Source organism: Megascapheus bottae, chromosome 10 (assembly GCF_031878675.1).
Source record: "Megascapheus bottae isolate mThoBot1 chromosome 10, mThoBot2.hap1, whole genome shotgun sequence".
Classification (NCBI taxonomy): Eukaryota; Metazoa; Chordata; class Mammalia; order Rodentia; family Geomyidae; genus Megascapheus; species Megascapheus bottae.
Window position 1 is genome coordinate 37,782,086 of NC_143518.1, and position 10,097 is coordinate 37,792,182.

Consider the following 10,097-nt stretch of genomic DNA (forward strand, 5'->3'; position numbering starts at 1 on the left):
TTGCTGTTTCTTCTTCTTCTTCTTCTTCTTCTTCTTCTTCTTCTTCTTCTTCTTCTTCTTCTTCTTCTTCTTCCTCCTCCTCCTCCTCCTCTCTCTGTCTCTCTCTCTCTGTCTCTCTCTCTCTCTGTCTCTGTCTGTCTCTGTCTCTGTCTCTCTCTCTCTCTCTCTCTCGTGGATCATGGGTCTTGAACTCTGGGCCTAGAGGTTGTCCCAGACTACCACCTTACCCTGCAGCCCCACTTCCCCTTTTTTTTTTGCCGGTCCTGGGCTTGAGCTCAGGGTCTGAGCACTGTCCTTGGAGTTTCTCAAGGCTAGAGCTCTACCACTTGAGCCACAGCACCATTTCTGGCTTTTTCTATGTATATGTGGTACCAAGGACTTGAATCCGGGTCTTCGTGCATGCTAGGCAAGCACTCTACCACTAGGCCAAACTCCCGGCCCCCCCACTTCCCTTTTCTAATGATTAATTGGAGATCAGAGTCTCTCTGCTTTGTATTGCCGGGCTGGCTTTGAACCATGATCCTCAGATCTCAGCCTCCTGAATAGCTAGGATTACAGGTGTGAGCCACTGCACCCGGCTCTGGCTCCCTTATTTCTGATGATTTATTCTCCTTACCACTAGACTTCTGTCAAAACTTCTCACTGATATGGAACTGCCTGACTTTCTTCAAGTGGTATCATAAATTTACTCTTTCCTTAGTAATATCCCATCTTTTTTTATTTTGTTTTGTTTTTGCCTGTCCTGGGACTTGAACTCAGAGCCTGGGCACTGTCCTTGGGCTTTCTCAAGGCTGGCAATCTATCATTTGAGCCACAGCACCACTTCCTGCTTTTTCTGTGTATATGGTACCAGGGAATTGAACCTAGGACTTCGTGCATGCTAGGTAAGCATTCTACCACTAGGCCACACTCTTGACCCCCATGTTATTTATTTATTGCCAGTCCTGGCTTGGACTCAGGGCCTGAGCACTGTCCTTGGGCTTTCTCAAGGCTAGAGCTCTACTACTTGAGCCACAGCACTACTTCTGGTTTTTTCTGTGTATGTGGTACCAAGGAATCGATATGAGTCTTTGTGCATGCTAGGCAAGCACTCTACCACTAGGCCATGCTCCCGCCCCCTCCCCCCATGTTATTTTTTAACTTCTATCCCATTTCAGTTTTGCAATTATCTGTCTTATCTACCTCATTAGGCAATAAATAACCCCAACTATCTGCTAGGTAATATGCATCCCCAAGTGTCCTACACAATGACTCAATGACTACTTTTTAAAAATGTTTTATTGTTGTTATGATGGGTTACAGTTACATAAGTCAGGTAAAGAGTACATTTTTTTTTGACAATGTCACCACTTTCCTGGTTCCCTCCCAGCTTTTCCCTTCTATCCCCAACTACAATTTGTATAGTTCACTTTCAACACAGTCAATTAGCACTTAGTTTGAACTTGTAAACTAACCATATGTAGAATATTTGTGTTTAGGGCCCCAAGAGTGTAGCCCCTGGGTTCAATTCTCAAAACATACAAACACACCCATATACACAAGAGATACATGCAGAGACAGACAGAGAGAGAGAGAGGGGGGGGGAGGGAGAGGAAGAGGGAGAGGGAGAGAGGGAGAGAGGGAAGAAGGGAAGGAGGGAGAGAGAGGGAATGAGAGAGTGGGAAATGCAGATATAAATTCCACCAGAGGCTTTTTGGGAGGAGACAGGGAAAAAACATACACAGTATGGTTGTTCCATAATTCATTTATGGACTTGGGGTGGGTTGTTTAACAGCAGATTAGGAGCCAAGGCTGGGACAGATGAGTTCTTGCCTTCCTTCCCTGAAGTTGGTTGTGACACAGATGCTTGTAAGTTTTCCAAAATGGTCATCTGTTGTTCTGCAAGCTGAGTCTGAAGCTGGAGGTTGACATACATGCAGTCTAGGAGTCCTAGGCATTCATTGGGTTTGGGCTCAGCTCCTGAAAGTAAAATAATAAATGCATTAAGAGACAAAAGAGAAAGAGAAGCTTCTGGTTTTGTGTTTATTGTACGGAGGTTAGGAGGGTTCCAATAATGTTCTAATCTTCCTGGGCACAATACAAACCAGACACACTTTTGCTTACCTGTCACCTTCTCTGTGAAGCTTATCTAGCTATATTCTGATTTTTGTTTTGTTTGGTTATTATTTTTTTAATTATCATTCATTAGTTGCAAGAATTAGAGCTTCACTGTGACATTTTCATAAGTGTGTACAATACATCCCAATCAAACTAGCTCCATCTATCACTTCCTCATTCTAAAGCAATCTCAACCCAGACTTTATTGTTCCTTTTCATATACCCAAATAAACTACTTCCACCATACTCATTTTCATTCACCCTCTCTGTTCTTACACCCTCATTACATCGGTGCCCTCTTCCCAAGAGTCTGTTTTTCCTTCCTGCCTTCCTCCCTTCTTTTCTTCCTTTTTTCCTTTCTTTTTTTTTTCAGTGTGTATTACTACCTAAGGGTTTGTTTTAATTTGAAACTAGTCACTGGAATGCATTCCCTTCTCCTTAAGAATTTGTTTTTCCCATTTTTCTGATCTTATTTGTGATTACTTGTTTAATTTTTGTGTAGAATCCTCTTCTACTACATAAAGCTTAAGGAAGGGAAGGGCAGTCCATGATTTGTCCTCAGTGATGCTGTGTCCTCAGCATCTTTAAGAACACCTGCACCTGTGTCCATCCAATGTTGATGGGTAAAAGAGAGGGATGCAGGCCTAACTTTCCTTCTTTTTCTTTTTGTCAGTCATGGGACTTGAGCTTTGGACCTAAGTGCTGTCCCTGAGTTTTTTTCACTCAAGGCTAGTGCTTTACCACTTTGGTGGTTAATTGGAGATAAGAGTCTCACAGACTTTCCTTCCTGGGCTGGCATTGAACTGCAGTCCTGAAATCTCAGCCTCCTTAGTAGCTAGGATTACAGGTGTGAGCCACCAGCACCTGGTTCTAACTTTCCTTCTAAGAGCTCAGATACCTCAGCCTCCTTCTCATACATGACATGGTACCTCATTAGCAGTGAATTGTAGTTAACTTCTGCAATTATATTATCAATGGTCTGCATACTTATTTGGTCTTCACTTCTTTTTAGACTCAGAAGTCCTTAAAACCAGGAGTTATGATTGTCTAAGGCTGCGCTCCTTATAGCTAGTTCAAATATGCACTGCCTTCCCCAGGAGAAAGAGGAATGAATAATAGTGGGTCAAAGAAACTAAAATTCAGCTGCTAACCATTTTCATCCCTGGCCTCTTTGAACTAACATGACTAACAAGCATTAAGATTCATTTTATTTTATTCCTGTCTATTCTAGCAAAGCAATAACGAATTGGTAGAACTGGGATGAAAACAAAATCAACATAACTGAATAACCAACAAATTACAGTGAAGTGAAATCAAGCAATTATGAAAACTCCAGTTGAGCTTTCATACACTTACACTGTTGGCAGGAAAAGCTTAGCCTGCTTCCTCCATGCAACTCCTTCTCCCTGCTGAGTCAAATGGGAAGCCTCCCTACATCCTTACCTGAGGGCAGTTTTGTTGGTTGGAGGTTCATAAAAGTGGCTGGTAGAGAAGTTGCTTGAACATTAATAAGACTGGGAGAAGGTTTTGCTCGACAAAGAGGCACATCATTATCTTCTTCTTTGGCTAAAACAAAAACAGATGTTATACTAAATTAAAGCTCATTCCAGCAAGAGGTTGTCTTTTTTTTTTTTTTTGCCTGTCCTGGGGCTTGAACTCAGGGCCTGAGCACTGTCATTGGGTTTTTTCCTCAAGGCTAGTGCTCTACCACTTGAGCCACAGCACTATTTCCGGCTTTTTTTTTTTTTTGCCAGTCCTGGGCTTGAGCTCAGGGCCTGAGCACTGTCCTTGGACTTTCTCAAGGCTAGAGCTCTACCACTTGAGCTTCAGCACCACTTTTGGCCTTTTTTTTACTATGTTATGTGGTACCAAGGAATCGTACCCGGGCCTCCGTGCATGCTAGGCAAGCACTCTACCACTAGGCCAAACTCCCGGCCTATTTCCGGCTTTTTCTATGTGTGTGGTACTGAGGAATTTTTGTGTATGCTAAGCAAACACTCAACCACTAGGCCAAACTCCCAGCCCAATTTTTTTTTTTGCCAGTCCTGGGCTTGAGGCTCAGGACTTTTCTCAAGGTTAGAGCTCTACTACTTGAGCCTCAGCACCACTTCTGGCTTTTTTCTATGTACTTGGTACCACTGAGCAATCAAACCCGGGTCTTCGTGCATGCTAGGCAAGCACTCTACCACTAGGGTAAACTCCTGGCCAAAGAGGTTGTGTTTTTTCTGGTGGTTAACCGGACATAAGCCATGCCCAGGCTGTCTTTGAACTGTGATCCTCAGATCTTAGCCTCCTGAGTAGCTAGGATTACAAGTGTGAGCCACTGGCACCCAACCAGTGTTCCAGGTTTTGCAGCCCTTCCTCCTATTCTATGAGCTACCAAGCGTCCCTCACAATTGCATGAGGCCCTAAATTAGTTTTTTTATGCAAGTTTAAGTTGACCTGCTATTATGATACCATAATCATATTTTTAGATATATGAAATTCTGAATAGAGTAGAAAACCCAAATAGAATGCCTGGAAAAACAAGAGATGGAACTGAAATTGGATGAAAGGCAATTATCCAGGCCAGCCATAAAAGGATGAAGAAATTACAAAAGTAAATTAGTGGGGGGAGACAAGGAGATGGGGGCACATGAATAAAGGGAAGAAGAATGAGCAAATACATTGTCTTCAATGTACAAAAAAATACTCAGGAAGTGGCATTGTGGTTCAAGGGGTAGGGTGAGCCAAAGAGCTCAAGGACAACGCCCAGGCCCAAAGTCCAAGCCCCAGGACTGACCCAAAAAAAAAATATATATATATATATTTCTATTAAATAAATAAATTCATTCTCCATAGCAAAATTAAAAAAAAGAAAACTAGACATTTGAGTAATTCTTCCTCAGGAGTCAGAAGATGAAAGAAAAGGAAGTGGTGAAGTAGGTAGAAGAACAATGTATGCAAAAATGGAACAGTTGGGACTTAGAAACAATGTAAATACTGTATCACTGGGGAGTCAATAAATTAGATCACCAAGGAAGAGAAGACCAATAGAAAACAGAACTAGCATTTTGCTAAGTGATGGAGCACTTGCCTAATATTTACAAGGCTCTGGGTTCAATCCACAGCATTTAAGAAAGAAGAAAGAAAGAAAGAAATCAGGGACTGGGGATGTAGCCTAGTGGTAGAGTATTTGCCTAGCATACTTGAAGCTCTGGGTTTGATCCCTCAGTACCACATACACAGAAAAACAGTCAGAAGTGGTGTTATGATTCAAGTGATAGAGCACTAGCCTTGAGAAAGCCCAAGGACAGTGCTCAGGTCCTGAGTCCAAGCTCCAGGACTGGCAAAAAAATAATAATAAATTAAAAAAGGAAAGCATTCATGCGTACATATAAGAGATAGCTAAGGCCAGGGCAAGGTGGCTCACACCTGTAACCCTAGCTACTCAGGAGTCTGAGATCTAAGGATCAAGGTTCAAATCCAGCCCGGGCACAAAAGGACCTGAGACTCTTATCTCCAATTAACCTCTAGAAAATGGGAAGTGGGGCTTGGCTCAAGGGTGGTTGCCTTGAGCTGAATAGCTCAGGGACAACACCCAGGTCCAGGTGTAGGGTGGTAGCCTTGAGCTGAAGAGCTCAGGAACAGCACCAGGCTGAGATCAAGCCCCATGAACTCCCCCCAACACACACACACCAAGAGAGAGAGAGAAATAGTAAGTGCTTAAAATATATCAGTCACTGAGGATACCACTGTTGACTATAGATGTGGTTGATACTTTCCTAGAACAATTTTGCATTGTTGAGAGTAATTAAGTACACACATTATTTTGCCCTGTGTTGTGAGAGTTCCCCAGAGACTGTGGAATTGGGGAATATGTCCTAAGAAGTAACTCAACTGAAATCTGAAGGATAAAAAGGGATCTCATCATGAAAAACCATGCTTGGGACCGAAGTGTGACAAGCAAATTGTATGAAAATGTCTCATAAATGAAAAATGTCCTTGACCCAAAGTGCCCCAGAACAAATAGGATAGTAAAAGAAATATGTGCTCATACATGGGTGACAGGTGCTTTCTGTTGGTAAATCACTAAGCCTATGAAAATGGAAATGTGCTATAACAGAGAATAAGATCAGGGGGCAGCACAAGGAGACAGAACAGAGAAAAACAGTAAAGATACTTTACATACATTCTTTTTTTTTTTTTTTTTTTTTTTTTTGTGGGTCATGGGACTTGGACCTGGGTGTTGTTCCTGAACTCTTCAGCTCAAGGCTACTGACCTACTCTTGAGCCAAGGCCCACTTCCCATTTTCTAGAGATTAATTGGAGATGAGTCTCAGGTCCTTTTGTGCCCTGGGCTGGCTTTGAACCTTGATCCTCAGATCTCAGCCTCCTGAATAGCTAGGATTATAGGCATGAGCCACCACACCAGGCTTACATACATTCTTTGATTTTTTTTTTTACCATGACCCTAAAATATATATATATATTACAATGACCCAATCAAATAGGTAACATTATCAACATTTTTTTTTTCAGGACTGGACAACTAGCTTGTGGCTATGCTGGAATTAACCTTGGGCCTGGAGACTCCACAGCTATGCTGTTTATCATTTCTATACATTGAAAAAAGAGCTAGTTAATTTAAATATCCCACCTAAGGCATAGTAGTTGGGTCTCTCAGATAAAGAAATCTACCCTTACCCACAGTTAAGCAGGTAAGTTCAGGAGTCAGGTACTTCCCTGACCACCAGTGGGTTTTTCCTGTTCAAAGTGAGTTCCTATTTGTTCCATTTCTCCCCTATCCGTCCCCCCTCCCCCCTCTTTCTCTTTATGGTGGAGCTCTACCAATTGGAGTTACAGTGCCACTTGCAGTTTTCTGGTGGTAAATTAGAGATAAGTCTCCCTGTGACTTTTCAGCAGGGGCTGGCTTGGAATCCCCATCTCCTCCTGAGTAGCTAGGATTACAGGTGTGAGCTAGTGGCTTCTGTGAAACTCTTAGCTCCAATTACACAGCACAAAACCAGAAGTGGCGCTGTGGCTCTCAGTGTTAAAGGGCTAGCCTTGAGCAAAAAGAACTCCAGGACAGTACCAGTCCGAGTTCAAGCTCCAAGACCAATCCAAAAATAAAAAGGAAGAAAAAGACACACAGAAAACTAGTATCAGGTGGCCTCAGTAGCTCATGCCTGAAATCCTACTCAGGAGGCTGAGATCTGAGGATCACAGTTCAAAGCCAGCCTGGGCACTAAAAAGTCCATCATGCCACTCATCTCTAATTAAATCACCAGAAAACTGGAAATGGCACTGTGGTTCAAAGGGCAGGTGGTAGCCTTGAGATGAAGAACTCAGGGACAGAGCCTAGGCCAAGAGTTCAAGTCCCACGACTTTCAAAAAAAAAAAAAACATACACACACAAAAAAACTAGTGGGGCCGGAAGTTTTTCCTAGCATGCTTGCCTAGCATGCATGAAGACCCGGGTTCGATTCCTTGGTACCACATACATAGAAAAAAAAGCCAGAAGTGATGCTGAGGCTCCAGTGGTAGAGCTCTATCCTTGAGAAAGTCCAAGGACAGTGCTCAGGCTCTGAGCTCAAGCCCAGGACTGGAAAAAAAAAAATAGTACAATTTCCCCCAAATGCTGAGCAATTAGACTTCTGGCTTTGAGCGAGGGGAAGTAGGGCCTCCAACACACACCTTTTCTGTAAGTGGGAGGACTGGTGTGCTGCTCCATCGAACACCAAAAGGTATGGTGCCTGGGAAAGAATACAGCATCACATTAGCAAACAATTCAAGATTAGTTTTACCACTATCAATTTCATAAATTATCCCAGGCAGATCCAAATGAGCAATTCCAATATGGGGAGAAAGAAATGTTAAAGAGTATTATGGGGCCAGGAGCATGGCCTAGTGGTAGACTGCTTGCCTAGCATGCATGAAGCCCTGGGTTCAATTCCTAGGTGCCACATATACAGAAAAAGCAGGAAGTGGTGCTGTGGCTCACGTGGTAAAGCACTAGCCTCGAGGAAAAGACCCAGGCCAGTGCTCAGGCTCTGAATTCCAGTCCCAGAACTGCTCCATGCAAATGTGAGGGTTTTTCTTTTTTGTTTTAATCAGTCCTGGAGTTCAAAATCAGGGCCTGGACACTGTCCCTGAGCTCCTTTTGATCAAGGCCAGCACTCTACCACTTAAGCCACAGCAAAACTTCCAGCTTTTTCTGCTTATCTAGTACTGAGGAATAGAGCCTAGGGCTTCCTGCATGCTAAGCAAGCACGATACCACTAAGCCACATGCCAAGCCTCCAAATGTGACTTCTTGAATTGTTCAGTCTCTCATGTTGTTATCACTGGAAGCTGTTACTATTATTGCTTCCTTTTTCTCTATACAAAACAGAAGAAATTCAAATCTTAAGAGTGTCTTATTGACTGGCACTGGTGGCTCATGCCTATAATTCTAGCTACTCAGGAGGGAGAGCTCTGAGGATCGAGGTTGGAAGCCAGCCTGGGCAGGAAAATCCATGAGACTCTTATCTCCAAAAAACTACTCAAAAAAGCTGGAAGTGGCACTATGGCTCAAGTGATACAGTGCTTTCCTTGAACAAAAGAAACTCAGGGACAGTGCTCTGGCCCAGGTTTCAAGCCCCAGAACTAGAAAAACAAAACAAATAAACAAGCTGTTTCTTACAAAGCCAGGCAAAGCCTGGCGCTGGTGGCTCACGCCTGCAATCCTAGCTACTCAAGAGGCTGAGATCTGAGGTTCATGGTTCAAAGCCAGCCCAGGAAGAAAAGTTAATGACATTTTTATCCCATGTGGTAGAACACAAAGCTCAGGGACAGTGCCCAGATCCTGAGTTCAAGCCCCACAATAAAACAAACCAACAACCTTTTACACCTAGCTACTTAGGAAGCAGTCATCTCCAATTAACCAGGAAAATAATAATTTTAAATTAATTACTTAAATTTTAAAAATTCCTGGAGTAGCCGGGTGCAGTGGCTCACGCCTGTAATCCTAGCTATTCAGGAGGCAGAGATCTGAGGATCACAGTTCAAATCCAAGTTGGGGCACAAAAGGAACTGAGACTCTTATCCTCAATTAATCTCTAGAAAATGGGAAGTGGGGCTGTGGCTCTCAAGGGTAAGCTGAAGAGCTCAGGGACAGCGCCCAGACCCAGAGTTCAAGCCCCATGACCACCCCCCCACCAAAAAAATTCTGGGAGTGGAGGTGTGGCTCAAATGGTAAAGCGCCAGCCAAGAGCCTGAGTCCCTTGAGTTTCAAACCGCAGTATCCATAGGCAGGCACGCGTGGGTGCACACACACAGGCGAAAAGGAAAAGATTTACCAACATGTAATTACCGTCCATGTTCTCTACCTGGTTTTTGCAGTGTTTCCCTTTTTCCTATTCAGTGTGTGTGTGGTGGGGGGGGAGTTCGGTTCCCCTCCGATGCTCTTTAACGGATCTGGGTTGAATAAGGGAGAGAGACTGGGTGTGGGGAGAAGAAACATGTAAAGTCACTACTTTGAATTACTTTGAGACAAATGTTTAGACGGGATAACTGGAGCAACACGTAACCCGTCACCCCCCCCACACCGCTCACAGTCGAGGGGGATGTATTTGTCTGAGCAGGGCAACAATCCAGACACAGCCCCGAAAGAGAGGCAACGAACCACAACTCCCAGCGTGCCTAGGGATGGTCGCCGCCCAACCCGGCTCCACGGGACATGGCTTCACCCTGCATCCAACCGGCCAGGTCTTCCTCAACTGTCGTGGAAGTCCCGTCCCGCTATTCCTCCCCGTTGCTATGGCTGGAATAAAAGAGTGGAACCTGTCATGCCGTTCTCGACCTTTACGGACCAACAGAAGCCAACGAACGACTTCCAATTTCCTGACTCAACAGGGCGGGGTTGATTAGAAGCCTCTCTCCCAGTACCCGCCCAAGGGTTGATACGCATGCGCAACAGATGACGGCTAACGGCCTGAGTCTCTGCGCTTGCGCTCTCGGTCCCGCTGCACGCGGCCGGGA

The 10,097-nt window shown here is 44.1% G+C and overlaps 1 protein-coding gene across 6 annotated transcripts; it reads right to left on the reverse strand.

Annotated features, from left to right (window-relative positions):
- Positions 1-1,728: 1,728 nt before the first annotated feature.
- On the reverse strand, positions 1,729-10,016 carry Tsacc (TSSK6 activating cochaperone). Of its 6 annotated transcripts, none has more exons than XM_090340744.1 (4): positions 9,900-10,016; positions 7,774-7,832; positions 3,541-3,663; positions 1,729-1,959 (listed from the first exon to the last, which is right to left on the reverse strand). In XM_090340744.1, the coding sequence occupies exons 2-4, from the start codon at positions 7,808-7,810 to the stop codon at positions 1,742-1,744; spliced, it is 378 nt and encodes a 125-aa protein (XP_090196870.1). In that variant the 5' UTR covers positions 7,811-7,832; positions 9,900-10,016; the 3' UTR covers positions 1,729-1,741. The 6 variants fall into 6 exon arrangements, with proteins under 6 accessions (XP_090196870.1, XP_090196874.1, XP_090196872.1 ...); XM_090340748.1 differs by lacking the exon at positions 9,900-10,016 and adding an exon at positions 9,806-9,893; XM_090340746.1 differs by lacking the exon at positions 9,900-10,016 and adding an exon at positions 9,693-9,872.
- Between the last annotated feature and the right edge of the window lie 81 nt (positions 10,017-10,097).

Excerpts from the sequence above, each read along its gene's own strand:
- Tsacc (XM_090340744.1), bottom strand. The coding sequence starts at position 7,810 with ATGGAGCAGCACACCAGTCCTCCCACTTACAGAAAAG. Across the intron at positions 3,664-7,773 it reads TCCTCCCACTTACAGAAAAG|CCAAAGAAGAAGATAATGAT; the intron begins GTGTGTGTTGGA and ends TTTTTGTTTTAG. Across the intron at positions 1,960-3,540 it reads ACCAACAAAACTGCCCTCAG|GAGCTGAGCCCAAACCCAAT; the intron begins GTAAGGATGTAG and ends TTTTACTTTCAG.